Source organism: Carassius carassius, chromosome 32 (assembly GCF_963082965.1).
Source record: "Carassius carassius chromosome 32, fCarCar2.1, whole genome shotgun sequence".
Lineage (NCBI taxonomy): Eukaryota > Metazoa > Chordata > Actinopteri > Cypriniformes > Cyprinidae > Carassius > Carassius carassius.
This window is the reverse complement of record NC_081786.1, coordinates 16,224,672-16,251,372: the sequence shown is the minus strand read 5'-3', so window position 1 is coordinate 16,251,372 and position 26,701 is coordinate 16,224,672. Positions and strand designations below refer to the sequence as shown.

The 26,701-nt window shown below is 37.4% G+C and overlaps 2 protein-coding genes across 10 annotated transcripts in view; one reads left to right on the top strand and one right to left on the bottom strand.

Moving 5' to 3' along the window:
- Positions 1-11,961, top strand: part of LOC132112841 (ena/VASP-like protein) — a 30,568-nt gene extending 18,607 nt beyond the window's left edge. For 4 of the 9 annotated variants that reach the window (XM_059520528.1, XM_059520527.1, XM_059520525.1 and 1 more), the window contains 11 exons: positions 3,777-3,834; positions 4,514-4,575; positions 5,688-6,494; positions 7,882-8,129; positions 8,249-8,352; positions 8,429-8,465; positions 8,575-8,623; positions 9,902-9,962; positions 10,724-10,784; positions 10,893-10,950; positions 11,032-11,961. In XM_059520528.1, the coding sequence (XP_059376511.1) occupies positions 3,777-3,834; positions 4,514-4,575; positions 5,688-6,494; positions 7,882-8,129; positions 8,249-8,352; positions 8,429-8,465; positions 8,575-8,623; positions 9,902-9,962; positions 10,724-10,784; positions 10,893-10,950; positions 11,032-11,069 (1,583 nt within the window). In that variant the 3' untranslated portion in view covers positions 11,070-11,961. The remainder of the gene's footprint in view (positions 1-3,776; positions 3,835-4,513; positions 4,576-5,687; positions 6,495-7,881; positions 8,130-8,248; positions 8,353-8,428; positions 8,466-8,574; positions 8,624-9,901; positions 9,963-10,723; positions 10,785-10,892; positions 10,951-11,031) is intronic. The other 5 variants (XM_059520526.1, XM_059520531.1, XM_059520530.1 and 2 more) reach the window with 5 other exon arrangements.
- A 73-nt stretch (positions 11,962-12,034) lies between these two features.
- On the bottom strand, positions 12,035-26,458 carry LOC132112843 (sphingolipid delta(4)-desaturase/C4-monooxygenase DES2-like). Its single transcript, XM_059520534.1, has 4 exons — positions 26,237-26,458; positions 20,946-21,011; positions 13,701-14,443; positions 12,035-12,782 (listed from the first exon to the last, which is right to left on the bottom strand). Exons 1-4 carry the CDS (start codon positions 26,250-26,252, stop codon positions 12,639-12,641), a joined length of 969 nt encoding a protein of 322 aa, XP_059376517.1. The 5' UTR covers positions 26,253-26,458; the 3' UTR covers positions 12,035-12,638.
- Between the last annotated feature and the right edge of the window lie 243 nt (positions 26,459-26,701).

Below are 26,701 nucleotides of genomic sequence, written 5' to 3'. Positions count from 1 at the left end.
TAAAATGCAAAAAATAAAATAAAAACAGTAAAGTCTCATTTAAATTTTGACACGCTACTGGAAACGCATATAAACCAACATTTTCCAGTTTGACGTTCAGCTACATGAAATTGAAATAGATACCATGAATTAAAAATGTAAAAGCACCTAATTATGTACCTAGTGTTTATGTGTTTCCTTTTGTGTTGGTGAAGGGTATTAGTATCGCAAAAAAGAAAAAATGAACATGAATTTTTGAACATTTATTGGACAAAATATTATTTTTATAAAAGAAATGTTTATTTGCATAATGTATTGAAATTATTTAATTAAAAGACATAATAAACTTTAAAAATAACTAAATGAAAAAAATCACAATAATAAACAAAAACAACAATAATATTAATAGTATAAAATAATAAGAATTATTATTGTTATTGTAATTGTTGTTGTTGTTACAACAGATATATTCATTGTTTTTATTAATAGTAATCATTTTGACAGCTGGCATTAATTTGGCTTCATTTAATATATTGTCAAGCTCTTGCTAAAACATTGTAAAAAAAAAAAATATATATATATATATATTAAAACCACATCAAAATCAAATAAATTTTGTTCAATTCAAGAGGTTCAAGGCTTAGGCCTTATGCAAAAAAAAAAAAAAAAAAACCTTTCATTCAGCATACTTGATCTAATGCTTATATTTTTTTATTAAATTTATGTTTTTTTTTTTAAGTTAACATTTTCTAACTGTAATAAACACTACAGATGTATATTATGCAAGTGGTGCGTTATAAAGGAAAATGGCAGGGTTTATCAAACAAATGACCAGTGTGTCCCATCGTCCAATCAGATTGTACCTGTGTTTCCACTTCGTCTTATCTCAGTAGACATCATTTCAGCTCAGTGATCACCAGGGTATGAGCATTTGGTACAAAGGGACTCTGCTGCTGCACGCAACCACCAAATGATAGAGTATGTGCGTCATAAAACACTGTAAATATTGACTACACATTACTTCAAAAGCTCAACCTCAATATTTGGTTAGCGATGCCCCTCCAAGGCTTTTAAGGTATTTAACCATAAATCAAAATAACATCCAGAGCTCCAGATTTGACTCTTGAGAAGCACTTAAATCTAGGAATCCATTAACTTTATTCAACCTCTGTCGCACCAACCATTTTAATACACTCCTACTGCAGCCATTTATCAGAATGTTGCTATTGCAAAGGATTTAATCAAGTTAATGAAATAAATCACACAGAGTATTACACCTCCACAACCTGCACTAGAAATGGATATGTGATCTGGAGTAATATTCCTTTTTTGCTGTCTGGTTACAAAGTGCACAGCCTTATTGATATCCAGAGCACACAGAATTATATTTGCTCAGTAAAGTCTCCATAGGAAGAGATTTTCATGCAAGTCTAAGTCTAAACTCCTAAACTCCAAGTGGAAAGATAATTGCCGCATTGTCTCGCTTCACCAGTGGAGCAAATAGTATTTATGTATTACCCAGAATGCTCATCAGGGTTTGGATTAATGGTTTATGGTCTGCAAATTGACATTTCGTAAATGATGGTGAGTTCTTTTGAATTTGCGTTTGGAATTTTCCCCCTTTTTCCTTGAGCGTTAATAGCCAGATCATACGAATATCAAGTTCTTTTAGATGTTTCTAGAGTTTTAGTAGTTGTGTGGTGCTTATTCTAATAGGGACAGATGACTTGGAACCATCTGCTTCAGACAGGACCTCAGGTGGATTGCATGTTTGGGACACTGTGTGAAATGCTGTTTTCAACTGACGTATGAAAATATTCACCTTCCTGTTGCTCGAGGGACTTGAAATTCAGTCCTGCTGCAATTATTCTGATTTTTTGAGGCAATCTGTTTTCCCATTTAGATGTTGAAACAGCGTGAGCACATACTTTAATACAGCTATTCCTTTTCGTAAGTAGGCCTAGTGAGCTATGACAGGAATATTTTTGTACTTTCATTAAAATGTGGATCTTGTGATAAGGTTTTTGCTTGGTTTATTTGGAAGTCATTAACAGCATTTTAGGATGTGACGCTGTATACTAGCGTTAAATTCAGTGTGATTTCAGCTCCCATAATCACCTTGAGGACACAGATCATTTACTCATGAAATGTGGATGCAGAATCCCACCTGTCATCTGCTTCATCTGCCGCTGGTTTAGATCCAGACTGAGCTTGCTGACAACTGCTAATGCAAAGGTCTTTGAGCTGTGTCATTTATCAAGCTTATTTTCTAAATCTGCAATAACTGTTCAAAGAAACCACTTACTCCCTGACTTATTAATAAAGCAGAACTTTATTTAGTATGTTTTATATAATAAGAGTTCCTTGCACTGTGAAGTAGTTTGTGCTGTAGCTGCCTGAGGTTTTCTGTTGAAATGTCTTGCTTCTTTCAAGTCTCATTAGGTCTAGTATAAAAAACATAATCTGCCATTATGATCAGTGTGTTTTGTGTTATTTCAGGACATCCGCTGGTGCTTTTTACTGCTGATTATTGTTTGTTTTGTCTCAGTTAGCAGATGATAGACCTTCAAAGATGAAAGTTGTTGGTCTTTTTGGTGTTGCAGTAATGACGAGATGGCATTTTTAATGCTAAAATGGTTCTAAAACGGTTATCAAAATACTTCGAAATATATGTTGAGATTTTAAGATCTTGTGGATTCAATCTGCGAAAATGAGAAGTGTTATTAAGAAGATACTGTTAATACATATTATTATGGCAGAAGTCGACACTAAATAGATATGATTATAAAAAGTGGCTTTAAGGTCTATTCACTCAAAGAACGATAAATAAAGATAAAAACTATAACATTAATATTATCACCCACACCAGTGTGTGTTAATGTTTTGTTTATTTTAAGTGTATTGCCATTTAAATTATTATGAAATAGTTTGCCTTGTCTAGCTGTGTGAACAGCTCATTATTTTTCCACCTTAAATTTCACAGTAGATAGATTTTGACGTTCTGAACTTAATTATGTTTGATGGTGCCTAGCAACCAAAGATTATCAGCCACATTAAATATGGCCACACTAAGGGTCTTTATCTGAACACAGGGGGCTTCCTTCCTCCCTTGAGCTTTCATGCCCCATACTAAGTCCCTGAATGTCATATAACGTAAATAGTCATCATCTCAGTAACCTGAGAGCCGTGTTTACCATTATTAGCAGAGCTCCTTCACACCCTATAACAAATTCAACAGAACGATTATGGTGTCTTACGAATAACAATGAGGTGTCAGGTACAAGGGCGATTGTGACTTGGCCAAATATGTTTGTTCTCCTGCTGGATTTATTGGATTATAATAGATCATTGATCATTTGGCACTTAGATGTCTTATATATGTATCTTTTTTGACGTTTTCAAAGGCCATACTATGTCCAGTCCAGCTCATTCATTTCTCAATTAGTGCTCAGAATAGGATGGGTTTTTTGTGACTTGGCCTGATTTGTGAAAATCACAAGGGAATGTATGTGAGGTAAAAGAATGCATGAACCATTTGTACTGACCAATGTCGTGTTTTGTTTTCTAAATTATACTATACAGTGAAGAGTATAATACGTCACATGACATGACACAAACCAGCTGCCCTTTGTAAAATCTGGGTCCTGAAACAAAACTAGTTTAGAAGTGATGTACTACTCAAGTCTGCCATAAGGTGTCAGAATATATTAACGCAATCCGACACGTTTTACAGTTCCTGAGAGATAATTAAATAAAATATTTAAATTATGAGGTGCAATTATGTTCTTGTTCTTCAGGTCCAGGAGCACATCGTCAGAATGGACCGGTGACAGATGATGCCGAGGCTCCGAGGAGGTGCGGACCTTCTCTAATGACACTTACTACTCTGAGACATCTGTCAAATGTTAATCAAGCTTTTAAACATTGGACACTGGCCTGAATTACAGTATGCTCTCTTTTTTAAGTGAAGCGTGTAATGATTTTTTTTATTCCCCTGAAAAGTCTAAACACTTTTTCATGGTTGTACCTTCAAAATAGTCCTGTTTAAGCATTTCAGCAGCAACCGTGACTCAACCAATGGCATGAGTTTGGGGCGGGACTATCTGCTTGTCCAACCAATAGCAGATGGTGTTTGGGAAACCAATTCAAAAAACAAATTTCATTTGATACTGCTAAAGACACTGAAATTACTCACTTAATTTTTAACATTACAGGTCAGAAAGTGTAGTGTTTATTGTATCACTGTTGCAGAAATTATTAATCGAATCATCGAATTTGAACTCACTTCTGTTTTTTTTTTAATCACTTAAGATTGAGAACGGTTAAAATACTGTCAAAATACAAGTTTAGATTGTTTTCTGCCCTCTAGTGGACAGACTCACTGTGCAGCCTAGCATTTTTAAAACCCACGGAGCTGAAAAGAACAATGTGTGAACACACTACACTCCAGTGAGCTTGTCTTTCTGTCCATTGAGAGTATTTAGATTTCACTTTGCCCAACATAATTTTTAAGTGAGTTGACATTTGTTTCTAGGCAAATGATGGACCAGCATCAGATGCAGATGGAAAGGGAACGACGAACATCTGGCTCTGCAGGTAGACTAAAGACTCCCACACCTCTGTAGAATATGATATGAGACTGCACACTGTGCAGTTAAAATATACACAAACACACACACTCATTAAACCACCCACAGAGTAGCCCTGCAGACTTCATTGTCTGCTTGGAAAACTGTTAACACTAAGGAATATTAATTCCCTGGCCACAGAACAGGTCCCTAGTCCAAACAGCACAAGCTGCCCATCCTCTCTCATTCATACGCACACACACACACACACGCTCTCTTTCTGTTTCCACTCCTGCTTCAGCATCAGTTCAGAGAAGACAGTCGCCAAAATGAGTTCTGTTTTGGTGAATCTCATGAAACATGTCAAGACCATATCTTATTTCATTCCCAAACTAAAAGAAATAAAGTTTTGCTTATTCATTTAAAAATAAATAAATAGGCATGTTTTAAGGACTATTAAGATTTTTTTTCTTTGTGCATTATTTCTTTGATTTTCTATTGTCATTACTGTTATACAGATACATTAATCCAACATAATAAAAATAATCTTAATAATAATAATTTATAGTTTAATTGTTTAAACTGACAAGTAATATTAGATTAAATGGTATTTATTACATTTTGTATATTTATTTATTTATAAATACATATAATGTATTTGTTCTGTTAATTTACATTTACATTCAATAAATGATTTCAGAATAATTTTATTATGTTATCACTTTTAGTGAGTTTTTTTTATCAGGGTAATGTGAATCTAGTGAGAATCCCCTTTGAGAATAAGTAGAATTATTTTAAAACATGTCAAAAGTGAAAGATCCAGATGCATTACTGTAATGAGAATTTGGGAGGGCGTTGTTTAATTGTCATTAAAATAGTGTTACAATGAAGCAAAATCTTGGTCATAAAATATGCTTAATTTCAATTGTAATTTCTCCATTTCTTAATTTCATTTTTTTCTGACATCTATCTAATCTAGATGTTTTTGTGAGATTCATCTGTTTGCAAGGCATATGACATGCTATTTTGCCCACATTTCATCTTTTTAAGTTTCTTTGTACACGTTGATGCTTGATTTTTCATCACTGTCACGTTTCTCTCTTTTCGTTTGTCATTTGTGTTGTCTTTTCTGTTTCTCAGTCTCCACCCTTCAGTTTAAAGTATCAGCGTCCGCCTCTCAGTCCGAAACCACTCTGCATGACCTCAGACAGTATCGGGCTAACACTCTTCCCCCTTCCTATGCTCACTTTAACCCCACGCAACCCTCCTCCCACACCTCCTCTTCCTCCCAGGAACGAGAGAGTGGCTACCGCACTGTGGACTCCCCTCAAAAAAAGGCACAGCAGCTTTCCCAGCTTTCCACCTCTCTGGCTTCTGCTTTCTCCCCCGTCCAGCCGGGTGTCACCCCTCCACCTCGCAATGTCAAGCAAATCCCTCTTTCCCCTCCAACGGCCCATCAGGATCCAGGACATGCCACATGGTCCTCCACCCACATGTACGCTCCATTACCCACAGCATCGCCACCCGTCATAATGGCGGTGCCAGTCAAACAACCTGCCCTGCCTGTCGCCCTCCCCTTGCCACCCCTAAACAATGGCCCAAACTGTGGTCCCAAAGCTCCTGCTAACATGTCCCACTTGGAGCCTGTAACACACCACCAGCAGTTGTTCAGTGGCCCGGCAGAGGAGTACTGCCAGTACCAAAACCCTCCTATGCAGCTCACCTCTGGAGCTCCGTTGCACCCACATTATCCCATACAAGAATCATCTTGCCCCCTGCCCCTTCTCATTGGCCAGCCCACCCAATGCCCCGCCATCCACCAGCAGCAGCTATACCAGGCCACGGCCCAATTCAACACCACACCCACCTCTCACTCTACTCTGTGTGAGGGGGCAACGCCCAAGACGTCTCCCTCACCTGTTTATCAGAACGCCACAGCATTTAGCAGTAAGTATTTCCGACCTCATCAGCTGCCCCCTCTGTAGTTTATTGCCCCCCACCAATAGACTTCACGCACCTGTCCAGTGGCACTGGGCTGATGACATGTTGATCTCAAAAGCAGTTTAAAGAGAACAGTTTGCTCTTTGTACTGAAACCAAATGCAAATACTGGCCTGCCAGGATTGTCAATGAGGCTGTTGACTTTTGTCTGTGTTATATGACAAAATCGCAGCAGCTCATCTGAACAAACGGCAGCTGTCTCACCTTCTTTGTTCTGAGGAAAGATGATTTAAGATTATAAAGTAAACATTCATATATTGCAGTGATGTTCTTGTGTGTTTGCTCAAAGGTGATTTGTTCATATTTAAATGGTGTGTCATACCTTAAACTAACCACTTTATGTTCCCTTTTTGCTTTTGCAGATCATATTTTCCAAGTTAAAATGCTTTGCTCTGTCTCACATAATTATGTAGATGCAAGTGTAAGCAGGGCTTAACTCTTAGAATGGCCTGCTGATCCAGGATCAGTGTGAGAGACTTTTGGGCCACTTTACTTGACCATTGAACATTCATTGATCTCGTACATCTACTTTGCAAATTTTAATTTTTGGTTTTCTGTGATGTATTATTATGCAAACTCTGCTGATTTGTCTCCAAGATAATATTATCTAGCTGGCTGACATGGATGAGGTTGTCAAATTTGCAAACACACCCAGGAGGCATCAATAAGAATGTGCTGAAAACTACAAACCAAAAGTGTGTTTGTGAATTTATGAAATTCTTTTCAGATAGAAAAAAATACTGTGCAAATGTTTGGTAAGATTTTTATTAAGTCATCTCAGTCATTACAGTCTCTTATGCTCCCCAAAGGCGACATTTATTTAATCAAAAACAGTTGTGCTGCATAACATTTTTGTGGAAACCATAGTGCTTTTCCCCCCAGGATTCTATGACCTAAATAAAAAGTTCAGAATTTAATTGAAGTATAAGTCTTTTAAAGCATTAAAAATGTTTTTACTGTGACTTCTCAATTTAATGCGACCATGCTGAATAAAAGTGTCACTGAGCCCTCACTTTTGAATGTTAGTGTATATTAAACACTATATTGATAAAACACATTGAAAAAACTAAAACAAAACAAAAAATTACTAAAAATAAAAAATGTATCATTCTTTTGGAAGTACTTATGTGAATAATACATTCGAAAATACTAGCCCCACCAAGCCAGCAGAAAAAAAATCCTTACTGCTGAGCCTATTTGTAGGCTAATTTTCTCTGTTTGTAATTCTGCTTTCTAGAGTTTAGGTAATGATGCACAATTTCACCCTTATGTCAACACAATTGTGATATTTCATTGCATTTGTAATTAAACACGGATTCTTTTCTTTCTTGCAGCAGGTCCTCCCGTTCCACCGGGTCATCCCTCCATGCTCTCATCCACCCCTCCTGTTCACCCTCCTACCTCAGCATCCATGGCTGGTCCACCGGCCCCTCCGCCCCCTCCTGGGCCTCCCCCACCCGGGCCGCCACCACCAGCCACAGGACCCCCTCCTACCCCGCCTCCACTGCCGGCTGGTGGAGGTTCTGCTTCGTCAGGTCTGGCTGCAGCTCTAGCTGGTGCCAAGCTGCGAAAAGTGCAGCGGGTCAGTGGCATTTGTCTTTCTCAAACCTCAACATGCTTCACATAGTTCTATTTGTTTTATGCAATACGTTCAATAATAGTATCTTACTAGCTGATTATTCCATGTTGTATCTTTTTTAGCCAGAGGAAAGCATTAGCAAGAATGATGCCAATCGCTCTAGTGGAGGCAGTGGAGGTGGTGGAGAGGGTCTCATGCAGGAGATGAATGCCCTTTTAGCACGAAGGTCAGAACATATCCAACTAATGATCCATGACTTTTGGTTATACAAACTTTGATTGTTAAATATGATCATTCTGCAGGAGGAAGGCCTCAGAGAAACCAGAAGACGGTCAAAATGTATGACACTTGTACACTATTTTGTCAAAACACACAGAGATTGTATATTTCTCTTCAGTTCTATTCATTGTATATCATATTCAGTCAGCCTGACATCTCTTTCTTGCAGGAGGAGTCTAATGGATCCCCTTCATCATCCTCTCGTGGACAAAATTCAGGTGTTTTCTTTTAAATTATTACAAACCTTTTTTTTATTATTTAGCAATGTATTCTGTATATACACTACAATAAAAAGAAAAATCTAAGTTTAGTAAGTTTTTAGCAATTATTTTAACAAATATACAGTATAAACTAAGTGTGGAATAATGTAAAATTAGGGCTGTCAAAAAGATTAAATCGCATCCAAAATAAAACTTTGTTTACGTAATATTTGTGTGTGTACGCTGTGTATTTGTGATGTATATATAAATACAAACACACAATATACATTTTGAAAATATTTCCATGTAAATATTTATTTTCATATAATTTAAGTGTATATATAATTACACTTAATTTATAAATCTTTAAGACGTGGGATCCCTTTTTTGAATATGTTGGGAAGTTGACCTTTCCAGATAATCCTTAGTAAACTTAGCGTCCCGCATTTATGCTGCAAATGAATGGGCAGTAGCCCTATGGACCGTTACTCACAGCTAATAGTTAAAATATATATATTATTATTGTTATTATTATTTTTATGTGTGTGTATGTATATATGTGTGTGTGTGCATATATATATGTGTATATGTATATATGTGTGTGTGTGTGTGCATATATATATGTGTATATGTATATATGTGTGTGTGTGTGTGCATATATATATGTGTATATGTATATATGTGTGTGTGTGTGTGCATATATATATGTGTGTATATATATATATATATATATATATATATATATATATATATTATTTATTCATTTATAAAAAAATTTTTTTTTTAATAATTATGTTGTCCGTCATTGCTCATATATGTATATGTGTGTATATATATATATATATATATATATATATATATGTTTTTATATGTATGTGAAGGGGAGTTTTGTTTGTTCCTATTTCATGTTAAAATTTAATAAAAAAAGAGATGAAAAAAAAAAAAAAAAACTTAAAACATTGTTAAATATACATGCATGTGTGTGTAATATATACATAAATATACATTACATAATACACACACACATATATTATGTAAACAAAAACTTATTTTGGATGCAATTAATTGCGATTGATCTTTTGACAGCAAATGGTTTATAATTAAATTGTATTCAGTGTCATATGATCCTTTACAAATCATTCTAATATGCTGATTTGATGCCCAAGAATCGTTTGTATTATTACTTTTGATATACATTTGGCTTAATATTTTTGGCTTAAAATTCTTTTCAGGATATTCAGAAAAGTTAAACTTTAAGTTATTTATATTAATTATGCATTTAAATATTCTTCTCAGATCCTGTGAAGAAGCCATGGGAACGAGCCAACTCTGCAGATAAGTCTTCAGCTCTGTCAAGGTACATTTAACAGGTTTAATGTGCAGCAAACATTTATTTCCTATCTGTTTAGTGCAGTGGTGTGCACAGGGCCTGGGGTTCGCTGGCGCTAAAGTGCCATTTAGGTCCGGTCATGACGTCAACATGAAACGGCTTGGGATTAGTTTTAAAAACGACTCGTTTAAATGATTCAGAGTCGACTCTTTCTTTTGAGAGACAGTAACTTCTTACAAGGTGCACTTTCAGATTTAAAACTTTGTAGGCTGCTATGTTACACACTGAATGAAAGGTAATTTTCAAAGTTCCATAATAGGGGCAGTATAAAACATTTGCTTCCTTTAAAATTTACATTTGTTGAGGTATTCCTTGATGGATTGCAATAGAGCAATGAATGTTTTTTTTTTTTAGCTTAGAGTTTGCATATGCGAGTAAATGCCTGTTGCTCGGTTGCCAATACAAATGGTCGTGTTTAGGAAGTAAAGCCCTGGGCAACATGAGCCTGCAATGACCTAAATGCAAACAAAGCCGGTTCTGCTCGCTTTCTGACATCTAGAAAATTTAGTTTTGTGTAAGCTTTCATTGAATGCTTGTGTAAACACACAGAAAAAGGCCTCTCTGAACTCTGAAAATGAACCGGTTTTAAAAACTGAGATTCCATCAGAAGGCTATATTAATAAGTAATATATCTACAGTTTTTTTTTTTTTTTTAACCACAAACATGACTTGCAGGTAAATTTGATCATTCAAATTGCTTTTAAATATTTATGATGAACATTGCACAGGGCAAAACCAATTGGAAGCACCAGTGATGCAGAGTCATTCGACTTTGACAGAATGAAACAGGTTAGTTCAGAATATCTTTCAAAATAGCATATTACTGTGCTGTGTTTTGTGCAAAAAATGAGGATAGACTGGCCTGCTAACGATGATCAAATCTGTTGGCATCAAAAGGAGATCTTGGAGGAGGTTGTGCGGGAATTGCAGAAAGTTAAAGAAGAAATCATTGATGGTAAGTTTTAGGAGTTAACAGAAAAGATATGCATATTTTCAGTTCTTGAGAATATTAAAATTTTTCTCTTTTTTTGTTTAGCCATTAGAAAGGAACTGCTGAGAATCGGCTCCACATAGTCTTAAGAAAGGCCAATGACGACTGAAGGTTCGGAAAGTACATGAAAATGTCCTCACAGCATGTCTGCAACAGTATGGATAATTCAGTTGCAGAAATGTTGTGCTGATACAAGGCTTCATTGAGAAGGACAAGGGAAAGCTGAGGAACAGAAGGAATTGGAGTGAATGAATGATTGGGTGTATGGATGAGTGAATGAACGAGCAGGTGGAAATGTAGACCTTCACACTGAATTTTCTATTTCCTCCAGTATGAATGTTGAGACAGTCCACTGTGCAGCTTGCTGCTCTCGCTCTTTTAAGTCTTAAAGTCATCAAGTTGGAAATTAATGAAGATATTTTTGTTTTCTAAGTTTATATTGTTTCATTGGTCATTGTTAAGAATTGTATTATATTAAATGAGAGAGATACAAAGTTGCACGACAGTTATTGTCAGCCTTTTATATTTTATATTACTGCTCTTATTCTTTGGTTTTAATAAGTACAAACTTCACATATTTGTGCTAACTGTCAGCAAACTACTACAGTTGAAAGGGTTTGAGACTTTTTCTTTTGGTTTTGGTTTTTTTGGCCAATGCAGAAGTTCAGTAGAACTTTGTTTTAAATTGATTTGGAGGTATGAGGGTAAATATAGACGCTCTTTTCATGAGCTCAAGAGATGGACATGGAAATATATACGTATATATTTACACACACAACGGGAGATGAATTCTGGAAAGTGGCTTAACGTATTGGGTGAATTGATTGAACATACAATGTATTCTGGTTTAATTAGGTTGATCCTGATTTCAAAAGTTGATGTTGATATTTCACAGAATTACAATTAAATTAAACATGTTGAGAGTGTGAGATTGATGGAATTAAAAGAACTTTAAAAGCTTTTCCCCCTTTTAAACAGTCTCGTCTCATGCTTCCTTAATTGAACTCTACAAACAACCCCTTAAGAAACCTCTCTGCCATTATTCAGATTCATCATGTAAGATTAGGAAGTTTATTGAAACTTTGTTTATCACAATTCAGAGTTAAACTGGTCACAGTCCAAATGACAATATCAAAATATCTAAAGACTTCATGTTACACTAATAGCGCACAAAATTAAATATTCAGTTTTCAAAAGGGCCTCACTGATAAAAAGGCATTTTAAGTTCACTTAAACATCCCATCTCAGCACTTCGTTCCTCAGGTACATCTTAACTGGCATCTCAGAAGTTGGATTTAGAGGAGAAAGTGGCGATAATAAACACAAATAACTGCATTGATGATGAACATACCATAAAAACAACATCAGATGTTTTAGTTTGGAATGAGTGTATGGAAAGATTTTGAGAATTGGCTGGGCTTTGATACACCCAAACAATTCCTCACAAATCATGTAACATGGTCCCAGGCGCAGGGAATGTACATTGTACGGATTGATCTAGATGATGAAATGCTGTGACAGAATGAAAAGGGTATGCAGGTTCACGTGTGAAAAGGTTGGTTCCCTTTTAACTAACAGCCTTCAAGTGCCTCACAGATTTATGTAAATACCTTGTAGTATTTGTTGTTTAGATCAGTAGTCTAACACCCAATTCATTCATTTTTGCCAAGTTTGTATCGTCTCTTGATTCTGGCGTAGGGTCCGATGGTGTCATCAAACACAAAGTCCCAGAGCACTCGCATCCAGGAAGTGTGTTGAGGGAGCGAGTCATAGTACTCCGCTGCAATCCTCTTGACCTGAAATATGGGAAAGGTCCGTCAAGGATCAAATGTTAATGAGATTGCGGTTTACATACACTTTGAAATGCAGTATGTGTACCAAAGAACAAGAACAAAGTACAATGCAGCTAAAGTGTTTAACATGGGTGGGGCGATAGTCCGTTTACTGTCAGTAGTCATACTTGGGCTACAATATTAACAAATACAATGCACTGCATAAGTAATCAGCTAACAGACATCCGTTGGGGTAATTTCAGACTGATGGTGTGACATCTATAAACTATAAAATCCATTTAAATCGTCTTATGAACACTGATGAAGCATGAAAAAGTCTTTCTAGTTAGTTCCACAGCACTAATGTCTTAATCAGTAGCAGTGTCAATGTGAAAAATAAACTTCCTGAAAAGTATTAAAAATCTGGGACCAGATTCACAAAGATCTTAAAGTTATAAAGATTCTTAAGAAAAAAATAAATAAAAATTCAGAATTTTTCTTATAAACATCTTGGAACTCATCTTAAGAACAAAATGACAGGCTTCAGTGATATCTGATAGTTTTCCAACTTTAAACTACTTTTTATTAGAAGAAAAGAAACTCCAATAAGGATTTACAATAAATTAGTTATTAGCCGTTATTCACAATGTACTTTTTATTGTATTGGTCAGACATATTGTATTTGATATTAAATTTTTTACATGCTTATTTCCTCTAATTTTATATTTAGATTACCATTGTGGTCATCTAACCTTCATCTTTGAAACAATGAATTAATATTAACGAATGCTTAAATATTCATTTTCATACTACCTTGTGATGCCTAAATGTACTTAAGTGACAAGATTATAATTACGGCAGATGTTAAAATAATCAATCCCATTAGCCAGAGTTGTAATACCACGTATTTCTAAAAACAAAGGAACACACCCAATCTCGTACCTCAGGTAATTTGCTGCCTGGAATGCTGGGGAAGTCATGGTGCTCCATATGGTATCCCACATTGAAGGTTATCAAGTTGAGAGGACCGTAATAAGAGTAGGTTTCATGACCTTTCATAAACATGTAGTGCTCAGCGATGAAGTGTCCAGAGATGGGATGCAAGCCCATACACAGTATAGAGCCAGCGATGAGGTAGACTATGGGCTTGAGACCCCAAAAATAGTAGATGATAATGTCTACCACAAACTGTACGACTGCATTGAGCATTTCCAACTTGGTCACGGGCTTGGGGTTCACCAACAACGGACGGAGCGCATAGAACAAAGGCTGGAGAAAGAGCCAGAGCACTTTTCTGGCTGGGGTGCAGAAGAACCAGCCCTCAAGGTCGGTAGGAATATCCACATCCAACCCATCTCCTCCGAGATAACGATGGTGGTCGATGTGGTACTTCTTGAAGGATGCGGAATAAGGCAAGCCAATCGGGAGATTGGCAAACATGGCGAACCAGCGGTTCCAGCGTGCCCTTTTGGTGCCGAAGGCCACATTGTGTGAAATGTCATGGATGGCTAGGGTCAAAGAGTGGTTGATGCAGCCACCGAACGCATACGCCCAAAACAACACCCACTTCCAGGAGAGCTCATGGACCATGTAGCATGCCAGGAGCTGGGTGAGTACCATCCCTGACACGACCCACTTCAGCTGGGGGTCATGACCCATCAAAGACTTGATCTCAGGATACTTTGCTGAAGAGAGAGAACAATGTTAAGAACATGAAATGATAGAGTTTGAATAATAATTATATTTCAAATATATATGTACATACAGGCTTTAAGATTTGGATGTTTTTTTAAATCTCTTAGACTTGCCAAAACATCAAAAATAAGCAAAAATACGACAATATTGTGAAATGTTATTACAATTTAAAATAACTTTTCTATTTGAATAGATTCATTCCTACAATGTAAAGCTGAAATTTCAGCAGCCATTACTCCAGTCTTCAGTATCATGTGATCCTTCAGAAATCATTATAATATGCTAATTTGCTGCCAAATTATTAATAATGATTATTATTATTATTATTATTATTATTATAAGTGTTAAAAAAAAAGTATATAACAAAAGTCATTTTAAATTGTAACAATATAACTGTTTTTACTGTATTTGATCAAATAAATGAAGCCTTGGTGAAACTTCTTTCGAAAACTTTTGACGACCAGTACACACACACACACTCATACATGTATGCATATGTATATACATAAATTTATATTTATTTGCAGATACTGCACATAAAAAAATAAATAAGTACAAAAATCATAGAGATTGGAGAAGACCAAACTGCTATAAAAATACACCTTTGAATGAAATATTTTTATTATGCGATGAGCAGAAGTGTCTGCAGAGTGATATGAGAAACAAAACAAAACAAAAAAACAATATATACAGTAGGTCTACACTATAATATAGTGCCTTCTGCATTAGTGCAATAATCCTTCAAACCATTATACCAAAACTGCTGCTTGAGCACTTGAAATGAGTTTCTTGTAACAGAGGTTATACAATCGTGGCCAAAAGTTTTGAGAATTACATAAATATTGGAAATTTGAAAAGTTGCTGCTTAAGTTTTTATAATAGCAATTTGCATATACTCCAGAATAGTATGAAGAGTGATCAGATGAATTGCATAGTCCTTCTTTGCCATGAAAATTAACTTGATCCCAAAAAAACCTTTCCACTGTATTTCATTGCTGTCATTAAAGGACCTGCTGAGATCATTTCAGTAATCGTCTTGTTAACTCAGGTGAGAATGTTGACGAGCACAAGGCTGGAGATCATTATGTCAGGCGGATTGGGTTAGAATGGCAGACTTGACATGTTAAAAGGAGGGTGATGCTTGAAATCATTGTTCTTCCACTGTTAACCATGGTGACCTGCAAAGAAACGCGTGCAGCCATCATTGCGTTGCATAAAAATGGCTTCACAGGCAAGGATATTGTGGCTACTAAGATTGCAACTAAATCAACAATTTATAGGATCATCAAGAACTTCAAGGAAAGAGGTTCAATTCTTGTAAAGAAGGCTTCAGGGCGTCCAAGAAAGTCCAGCAAGCGCCAGGATTGTCTCCTAAAGAGGATTCAGCTGCGGGATCGGAGTGCCACTAGTGCAGAGCTTGCTCAGGAACGGCAGCAGGCAGGTGTGAGCGCATCTGCACGCACAGTGAGGCAAAGACTTTTGGAAGATGGCCTGGTGTCAAGAAGGGCAGCAAAGAAGCCACTTCTCTCCAAAAAAACCATCAGGGACAGATTGATCTTCTGCAGAAAGTATAGTGAATGGACTGCTGAGGACTGGGGCAAAGTCATATTCTCCGATGAAGCCCCTTTCCGATTGTTTGGGGCATCTGGAAAAAGGCTTGTCCGGAGAAGAAAAGGTGAGCGCTACCATCAGTCCTGTGTCATGCCAACAGTAAAGCATCCTGACACCATTCATGTGTGGGGTTGCTTCTCATCCAAGGGAGTGGGCTCACTCACAATTCTGCCCAAAAACACAGCCATGAATAAAGAATGGTACCAAAACACCCTCCAACAGCAACTTCTTCCAACGATCCAACAACAGTTTGGTGAAGAACAATGCATTTTCCAGCACGATGGAGCACCGTGCCATAAGGCAAAAGTGATAACTAAGTGGCTCGGGGACCAGAATGTTGAAATTTTGGGTCCATGGCCTGGAAACTCCCCAGATCTTAATCCCATTGAGAACTTGTGGTCAATCCTCAAGAGGCGGGTAGACAAACAAAAACCCACTAATTCTGACAAATTCCAAGAAGTGATTATGAAAGAATGGGTTGCTATCAGTCAGGATTTGGCCCAGAAGTTGATTGAGAGCATGCCCAGTCGAATTGCAGAGGTCCTGAAAAAGAAGGGCCAACACTGCAAATACTGACTCTTTGCATAAATGTCATGTAATTGTCGATAAAAGCCTTTGAAACATATGAAGTGCTTGTAATTATATTTCAGTACATCACAGAAACAACTGAAACAAAGATCTAAAAGCAGTTTAGCAGCAAACTTTTTGAAAACTAATATTTATGTAATTCTCAAAACTTTTGGCCACGACTGTACATCTTTATTAAAGTCTTGTTCATGTTGAAGGATTTGTCGTACTTCCATTAAAGACCTTCACATCCCACTTAAGTAGCACTCACAGTAGTTATGCCTGTATCACTTTTAAAGCTGATTTAAGTTTTTTTTTTAATTAAGACTTATTTAAACTAAGCCTTAAAAAAATAATAAAGATTACCACTTTATTGTAGTTGCTAGTGGTAACATATTAAACATGTTAAGGCACTGTGTCAACAAATCACTGATTCTCCTCCACAAGGGAGAAACACTCCCCTGGCGGTGTGCCTTTTTAATTAGCAAATTTGTTTGCCCTGCTAATATTCTGTTGACACATCATTCGCTGCTGCAGAATCCCTTTGTACAAGTTCCCCAAAGCTCTTTTTCACAGCGCTCACTTTCACCTCCACAATTACAGGTGACCAATAAACAGGGCCGTTTCTAGCGTTTTTGGCACCCTAGGCGAGATTTCTACTAACCGCCCCCTCTCCTACCAAAGATTTGTACCATAAATTAAAAACTAAACATAGCTGCAAGGAAACCATTTAATAATTATTGCATAAATATTGCAAAATTTGTCAAAATACAAGTATGTACAATTCATCAGAATTAAATATTATTGATATTAAACAATACAAGAAAAACAGGCAAATAAAATGCAAAAAAACTAAATGACTATAACATGACAATGTTACGTTATCAGCTACATATTAGCTATACAATAATACACAGTAACCACTTTTCAGTAAAACAACCATGCACATCCATGTTCAAAAGGAAGTAACTGGTAACCAAGGACTTAAAACAAATTGACCATGGCATATTTGAGCATGTTTACTATTTTCGATAGCTTTAAAAGTGGACACGTCTAGACTTAATAGCTGCAAAAGTGTCAATAATGTCATCATAGGACATGTTTATGGAGAATGATTGACAGCCACGGAGGAGGGGAAAACGAGGTTTCCGTATAATTTAATGATGTAAATAGTCTTCTGTCCCTCACATTAAGCTATGGAATGGCTTCAGATGACTTTGTGAAATTATAATCAGACCGATCTCATACCCAAGTCACCCAAACTGACGTGAAAATAGCGGCGCTGTTTGCAACCCTGAGATTCATTCACCGATCAAATAAGGCTTTTGACGGGACAAAAATAAGCTTTTTTGCGGCCGCCAAATAAATTCCAATGCAGGAAAAACCCTGCTATAATATTCTGCTGCTGAAATGAACATGACGTAAATCCGTCCCGTGGTGCTAATAATGCAGTCACAGTGTCATGTTTTGCTCGTAGTGATGATGGAGCTTGTAGTGGAACAATTTGTAACATACCTGTATATTTTGCTTTCTTTTTCTCATCTTCTTTTTTCTTCTTGCGATAACTGAGCCCCTGATGGCTTTGACCTTTTCATGATGATGAAACTCAAACATTTACTTCAAGTAACTTTAACCACGGATGACGACGTTGAAAGGCAACGGCTTTCTGGCGTTGTATTGCGCATGCACGACTTTAACATGTCTCTAACGGCAGCGGCCACTATCACCACCAATGAGACTTACTCATATAATCGCAAGTAATCATAATGCTTCGAAATAGCAAAAGTGTGAAAATATATTATAACCTTGAAATAATAATTATATATATATAAAAACTCTTGGTGGGGCGGGGGCTCTCACTGGCGCCCCCCAGCTGTTTGCGCCCTAGGCGACCGCCTAGTTTGCCTATGCCTAGAAACGGCCCTGCCAATAAATACAAAACTGCCATTACACTTTTTCATGCAGTTTGCATAATGTCTGTATGCAAACTGTTCATATTGCCAGGTTTTCTACTAGTTTATGCTTAAAGCTGAAGTAGGTAACTTTTGTAAAAATGTATTTGTGAAACCTGTCATTATGTCCTGACAGTAGAATATGAGACCGATAATCTGTGAAAAAAAATCAAGCTCCTCTGGCTCCTCCCAGTGGCCCTATTGCCATTTGCAGAAATTCACCGCTCCCGGTAAGAAACAACCAATCAGATCTGCGGTCTGTAACTTTTTTTGTGTTCAAGATTTACAAAATGTATATAATAAGAGAACACCATGAATCAATTTTCCAAACCGTGTTTTTAGCCTGTCCTGAATCACTAGGGTACATCTATAATAAGCGTTTATATTCGGACTATTTTAGATTGCTTCGGGGGTACTGCGGCGGAGTAACCCGGTACCTTTGTGATTCTTCATAGACATAAACAGAGAGAAGTAGCTCCGGCTACAATGTTCTTCCGCAAGACGCAAGCAGTACTGTTTATTAACCGCTAGAGCGTCAAATGTTACCGACTGCAGCTTTAAGTGTATGGTTACATGTGTATCATATTTAGTTTTTCGTCAAGGGCTATTCACGGTAAGGCAGGTGAATTGGGCACGTCAGCCATCACTGAACAAGGAAATTTTTCTGGATCAGTTCCATATGTCAGATTATCGGTGTATTTGTTTGGCCTTTACATTTTACATATCAGTCAAACAAATAGCCCTCACAAAACAAGCAAAGCCGCGGCCGCTTGCACCACTATAGGGCTTCACGCGCAGTGATGTTCTTGTACACAAGTAGGTGGAGATTATTGAATATGCCTTTTCCTCCCCCTTGAGTCTCCTCTACTCTGAACAAGATCACACCTGTAATGGCTTAATGTCACGGATACACACGAACAGGTTTATTCTGAACAAGGTGGTTATGTTTCAGCTTCTACAAGTCATATTTAAGCCTAAAATAACACAACACACAAGCAATGTTTGTGAACATTGGACAAGTTCACCTGTGTAATGAGTAGCCAAATGCTATAAAATGTGTAAATAAAATAGCCACAAACTCCAGTCAGAGGCTAGTAAAACCCAAGGTGACCAAGGTGATGCTTTGGTTAAAAAAAAAAAAAAATCCTATTATGGTATATTATGAAAAAAAATAATTGGGGGAAAAAAACATAAAATGTTGTGCAATATATTTATTATGTTTTGTATATATTAAACAATTTTATAATTTTTCATATCAGTTTTGTTGATTAAAATATATTTTTATATAATCCATTATCAACTTTATATATACCAGAGTTTGTAAATGGCATCCTTTCTGGTATAGTTAGAAGACAACAGAATACATTATTAACATTTAAAGAACTTGGTGTAAAACTACCCATGCATCTTCACAATATCATATCAGTACCAAAACGTGTTTTTCCAGGAGTATTTATGAAGAATTACTCTAAAGGGACAGTTCATGCTTTTTAATTCCTTATAATTCTGCACACAGAAGGAAAAAGAAGAAGAAAAAAACACTGGTCTTCTATATTGTGATATTTATGGAGAAATCTCCAAGTTGGTCATAAATGTGTTTTATGGTGAACTGAGCTTGTGACATTCACATTTAGCCCATGGTCATAAGACTAGAATGTTGTTACCATGCAATACCCACTGCTAGTGTGCAAATAATGCACTTTACACAAATTATCATCCCCTGAAGCTATTGTATGATAGATGTGAGGCAGGTAAAACACATCTATGTTTCCCCTGTCACACCTGTTCTTATTCTCTAACTAGGCTATATCATACTGAACACATGGAAAAGTAAGCTTGATCTCAATTACAAGTAAAAATTAGGGTAGTTAGTATGTAGTGTATGCATATGAAACACACGACGATAGAGTTTGTAAAAAAACAAAAACAAACAAAACCTTCCTTACGCGCCCTCTTCCCACATATGCACTTGCGTACACACGCACACTCTTCCGGAGAACTAGAAGGATATCAAGAATTTATACTGAATTAACTTTTTTTTCATCTGAAATTACTTCGGGAAGATATCCACTAGGATTAAAATGTCATGTTAATTTTCCGAGTTCCATCTGTCATCAGAGTTATACCTTGATAGCCACTATACATAAATAAAACATATAGTTGAGCTTATAGCCTGTCTTTACCAACACAAGATAAACAGCCAGATAACAAAATCTAACACGTTTCCAAATGGTTAAATGGATATTTAAATTCAATTCAAGTCAGTCTGCTAACCGAAATCATATCACGTCTACAGTAGGCTATGTTTTAGCAAATTCATCTGACGTTATGTGTGTTCCTGTCACTTAATTTGTAAACTCACCTAATATTTCCTTTCTTCTCCATGTGTGCGGTTGCTCATTATAGACCCATTCAAAGTCCCAGCGTCTTCTTCTTCTTCTTCTTTTAGAGTTTAACTGGCGGTTGGCAGACCAACTTAAGGTGCATTTACCGCCACCTACCGGATATGAGTGTGGTCGTCGAGAATAGTCAGAGGGAATTATTCACCTATGCGCATTCCTATGATATAAATATTTACATATTAAATTCGGTAGAACAACCCCGTATTTTTGAGAAACCTCATAACTTGATTTTTAACACTTTTAGATACATCTCCTAATAGATTAACTAAAGTAAGCGCTTTCCCTTCTTTATATAGGACTGATGTTAAACAACTACGCTCTTCCATGTAATTATTACACTCTATTAGGACATGTTCAGCTGTTTCTGGCTGTCCGCAATAATCACAAACTCCTGTCTGATGTTTCCCTATACGGAACAAAGATCTATTGAGACCTGAATGGCCAATCCTTAAACGTGTCAACACTGCCTCTTCTCTCCGACTTCCATCCCTAGATCTACCCCCTCCCACATTTCTTTGCACACAGTAAAGATGTCTGCCAGTGTCATTACTATCCCACTGCTCTTGCCACATCCCAATCACTTTTTCCTGAATAATAGATTTTCCTTCAGCTTTGCACATAGGGACATTGATGTTAACCACATCCAATTTCAAGGCCTGTTTAGCTAGAATATCCACCTCTTCATTTCCATCAACACCTACATGGGCAGGGACCCAAACAAACTGAACACAAACATTCTCACTATGCAGCTGAAACAACATATGGTATATTTTGTATAATAGATCTAGTCTGCATGACTTTCCAGTTTTTATGCTCAATAATGCAGCTTGACTGTCCGAGGCAACTACTGCTCTGTTTATGCCCCCAATACAACTCATAAGCAACCAATTAAGAGCTAAAACAATGGCAGTGAGTTCCACAGTATACACTGAAAGATAGTCAGATGTTCTTCTTTTAATTTTGATGTTATACTGTGGAATACTCACTGCCGCTCCTGTTCTGCCATTGTTGGGATCTTTAGACCCATCAGTATACAGTACAAGGTGTTCTTTAAACTGCTCAAAATAATTTTGAACAACAAGCCATTCTGGGGTACCGCTACTTTCCTTTTTCAATGCCAGTTGTAGCTGCAAGTCCACTACTGGCATAACAAACATCCATGGAGGTATAGATGAACATGGTACAGTCGAACTGAACTTAAATTGCATCAGGCCTACATTCTGGGCTTTAATATCTCCGATCCACCCAAAGCTATAGTAGTTAGACTTCTGATGTTCCCAACAATCCTGCAACACAGCTTTTGCTGGGTGAACACAGCTATGACCCTGGAGATTGACCCAGTACGCATACATTAGCTTAACTCTCCTTAACCGCATCGGAAGTTCTCCAGACTCAACCTGCAAAGCAGCAACAGGAGACGTTCTAAAAGCTCCACAGCAAATACGCAACCCTTGTGATTGTTCTCTGTCCAACCTAATTAAGTGACTTTCAGCTGCTCCCATATATGATAAACAGCCATAATCAAGTGAAGACCTCATGAGAGACTGATAAATCCTCAACAATGCTCCTCTTGCAGCTCCCCAGTTCTGACCAGACAAACACCTCAACAAATTATTAACTTTTTTACACTTACTTTGAACATACTCTATATGCTGCTTCCAGGTAAGTTTCTCGTCAAATATAACTCCCAAAAACCTCACAACACTCACCTGTTCCAACTTTTGTTCATAAAGTTTTAATGTAATGTCTTTATGTCGTCTTGAAAAACAAATAACTTGAGTTTTAGTAACAGACATTCTGAAGCCCCACTTATTAGCCCATTCCTCCACCACCACAATTGCATCCTGCATCTTCTTTCCCAGGTACTTTAGATTACGTCCCCGCACCCAAAGGGCTCCATCATCTGCATATAAAGACTTGCCTATACTTCCGTCAATTCTATCAAAAATGTCATTTATCATTATGTTAAAAAGTACTGGACTGCAGACGCTCCCTTGCGGTGTACCGTTCTCTACAGCATATGTACTAGAATATGCCGTGCCAACTCTAACCTCAATTTCTCTTCCAAATAAAAAATCCAGTACCCAATTATAAAGCTTACCTCCAATACCAAGTTTCTCAAACTTCATCAACAATCCCTCCTTCCACAACATATCGTAAGCTTTCTCTATATCAAAGAGGACAGCAACCACTATTTCTTTGTTTGTCTGGGCTTTTCTCACTTCTGACTCCAAACATAAAATTGCATCCATCGTATTTCTTCCCTTACGAAAACCACTTTGAAAAGGACAGAACAAGTTTTTACTTTCCATATAATATGTCAGCCTATCTGTTACTATTCTCTCCATCGTTTTCCCTAACTGTGAGGTAAGCGCAATGGGCCTGTAATTAGAAGGGTCAGTTGCACTCTTACCAGGCTTCAGCACTGGCACTATAACTGCCTGTTTCCACCCACCAGGAATCCTTCCTGTTTCCCAAACCAGATTGAAAAGCTTCAGGACAACATTAAGAGATCTGTCAGTTAAATGTCCAAGCATAGAGTAGCAAATACCATCCTTGCCAGGTGTAGATTGTTTCACATTATAGACAGCCTTCTTCAATTCAAAAATTGAAAAAGGCATATCAAGATCCCGACTTGTGATTCTTTTCCGAACAATAACTCCTGGATTTTCAGCTAAAGCCTCCTCTCTACAGCACTTTACAGTATCTGACAATTTCTCAGAACTGTGTACTTTAACTAAAGTCTCCACCAACAACTCTGCTTTTTCTTTATTACTAACAGCAGTCTGCCCATTACAAAGCAAAACAGGCATAGAATGATTCCTTTTTACACCATTCATTTTCCTAACAACTCCCCATACATCTGACAACTTAGTTTCTCTCCCAATAGTATTACAATATTCCCTCCAGAAAGCCTTTTTTGCAGCTCTAACAGTCCTTCTAACAACAGCCTGTGCTCTCTTATACTGGACTAAAGCCTTAAGTGTATGATTCTTCCTTACCTGCTTAAATGCCTTACTTCTCTGTTTAATTGCAGCACTACACTGCTCATTCCACCATGGTACAGACTTTTTAACTCCTCTTCCACCAGTCTTTGGGATTGAAACCTCAGCCACCTGAAGAATATTAGACACAAATTCAGAGTTAAATAATTCCACATCCTTCAAACACCTTTCATCTAATTCACCACACTTCCTCTCAGCTAAAACTTGAAATAATTCCCAGTTGGCTTTATCTAACCTCCATCTCGGTACCCGCACTTCGTCTTCTTTAATTACATCAATTCCAACTGTTACAATTATAGGGAAGTGATCACTACCCATAGGTAATTCACTTAACACCTCCCATGATGTAATACCTGCCATTCCACTCGATATAAATGTTAAATCCAAATAACTCTCTGTGTTTCTACAACAATCATATCTTGTACCTCTACCATCATTAATGCAAACAAGCGAATTCAATTCAAGGAACTCCTCAATAATCACACCATTTGCATCTGTATTCAGGCTTCCCCATAATACATTATAAGAATTAAAATCACCGCACCACACTATCTTTCCTTGACTCTGCCCACTTACAGCACCTAGGTCCTCAATACTCAACCTCTTACTAGGATTATAAAAATTAACCACTGAAACTTGATCATTACCTATCCAGATTTTAACAACTACTGATTCATATTCCTGCCCCATATTTTCAACTTTATACCTCAGACCATCTTGAACAAATGTTGCTACTCCCCCACCTTGTCTATCCTTCCTATCATTTCTTATTGCTGTGTAACCTTGAATAATAAAATCTAACTGAGGTTTGAGCCATGTCTCCTGAATACATATTATATGGGGCCTATCTTCCAAATCAGAGATGTACTTCTTAAACTCTTGACCATTACTAATGAGACTTCTTGCATTCCACTGGAGGATAATTATCATGAGACAGACGGTACACCACTCCATGTTTGAGGTTGGGATGAAAATTGACTCTCATTTAATCTCTCTTCCACTAATTCCCAGCTAGTATTTTTAAAACCGAGGTACTTCTGCGCTGCTTTTACAATTATTTGAATTTTTTCCGTCTTCCTTTCAGCTTGAGCAGTACAATTAATAATCTCTACCATGAACAAAACAAAGTTATCTTTTCTCATGAGAAGAGTATCTTCTTTGATCTTACTGCATCCTTGACAAGCTGAACTACATGCCTCTACAGCCATTGTTTTGTTCACCTGTACAATTGGCTGAGCAGGTACTTTCCTAGCCGCTTCCGCAAATGAGACCCCAGTTTGGATTTTAACCTTCTGTACTTCTTCAGCTCTTTTGCTAACTGTACATCCCCTATAAGCTGAGCTATGCTCACCTCCACAGTTACAACATTTCAAGGCAGCTCCTTCCTCACACTTCCCATATTCATGATCCCCGGCACATCTCCCACACCTCTGCTTCCCCTTACATACTGCTGCGACATGTCCAAACTTTTGACATTTAAAACATCGAAGTGGTGGAGGGATAAACGGCCTAACACCATAACTCATGTAACCAACACAGACTTTATCTGGTAGAACCCTCTCTTCAAACTTCAACATGACTGAAAAACTATCACTCCTTTCCCCATTTCTGTTCATTTTTAGTCGTCTAACTTCTACAACCTTCCCTCCCGATACATTGGATTTAATTTCTTCGACTGGGACTTCAGGTGGAATGCCTGTAATGACCCCACGCAAATACTTTCCACTGTCAAGCAATTTTCCACTTACATTTTCACCCAAAACTTTACTCAAACTGAGTGCTCTCTCTTTGTGTTTGGCATCATTACAGATGATTAACAAAGACCCGTCCCGCAAGACTTTTGCACATTTCACTTTTCCAACCAGTGTGTTAATCTCTTTTGTAAGCTTAACCGGATTCAACTTACTAAACGACTCGCCCTCTTTAACCAATTTCACAACTACTTTAAACTCCGTTGCTACTTCTACTTCTCCTGCACTGTGTACCTCAGCTTTATCAGACTGAGACGATTCAGTTAACTTTCTAGTCTTTTTACGTTTTCGCCTAACTTTCTGAGTATGCCATATACCATCTTTTTCATTTTCCCCGCCACCGGCACCTACTTCCATTCCGATTTCACTTCCTGAAACATCACTTCCCTCTGCCATCTCTCCGACCATTCCCCCGGCTGCCGTTCTTTCACCAGCAAGCGACGACAACGGCTAATCGAGTCTAAATGGCGGCGTCTCCCATCAAGTCCCAGCGTCCAACTGCTTTGCCCATTTTTACACCTGTGTGCTGCTGGTGTAATGAGCTCAGGTGATTCCTCGCTTACTAGACTAGTTTGGGACACGCCCTCTTAGATAAGAGAAGGAGAAGGTGTGCCTGAGAGTGAGTTAATGCCAACGGTGAGTTAACTTACCTCAACCGAAACCCTAACGAAGTAACGAGATCAAGTTGTTCAGAGTGCAGCCTTGCCCTTACAGTCCGCCTCGTCCCACTAACAAAACCGTGCCTTGCCTCATACAACAGTCGACTGTGGAATGTGTGGCAATGAGATTTGAATTATATATACAGTTGAGACTGAATTATATACATTTTTCAATATATTTATTTATTCGTTGTTTTGTTTAGTTTTTTAGCGATTTACTTGGGCAGTTTTCAGTGTCACTTTCCTGTATCTGGTCTAGACAAGTTTGCTTACCGCGAGAGGGCGTTTTAACACCCTTAAG

What these genes read in the sequence shown, in the direction of transcription:
- LOC132112843 (XM_059520534.1), bottom strand. An exon ending in GAGAAGAAAGGAAATATTAG is followed by an intron (nt 14,444 to 20,945) that starts GTGAGTTTACAA and finishes CTCTCTCTTCAG; the next exon opens with CAAAGTATCCTGAGATCAAG. An exon ending in CAGGCAGCAAATTACCTGAG is followed by an intron (nt 12,783 to 13,700) that starts GTACGAGATTGG and finishes CCCATATTTCAG; the next exon opens with GTCAAGAGGATTGCAGCGGA.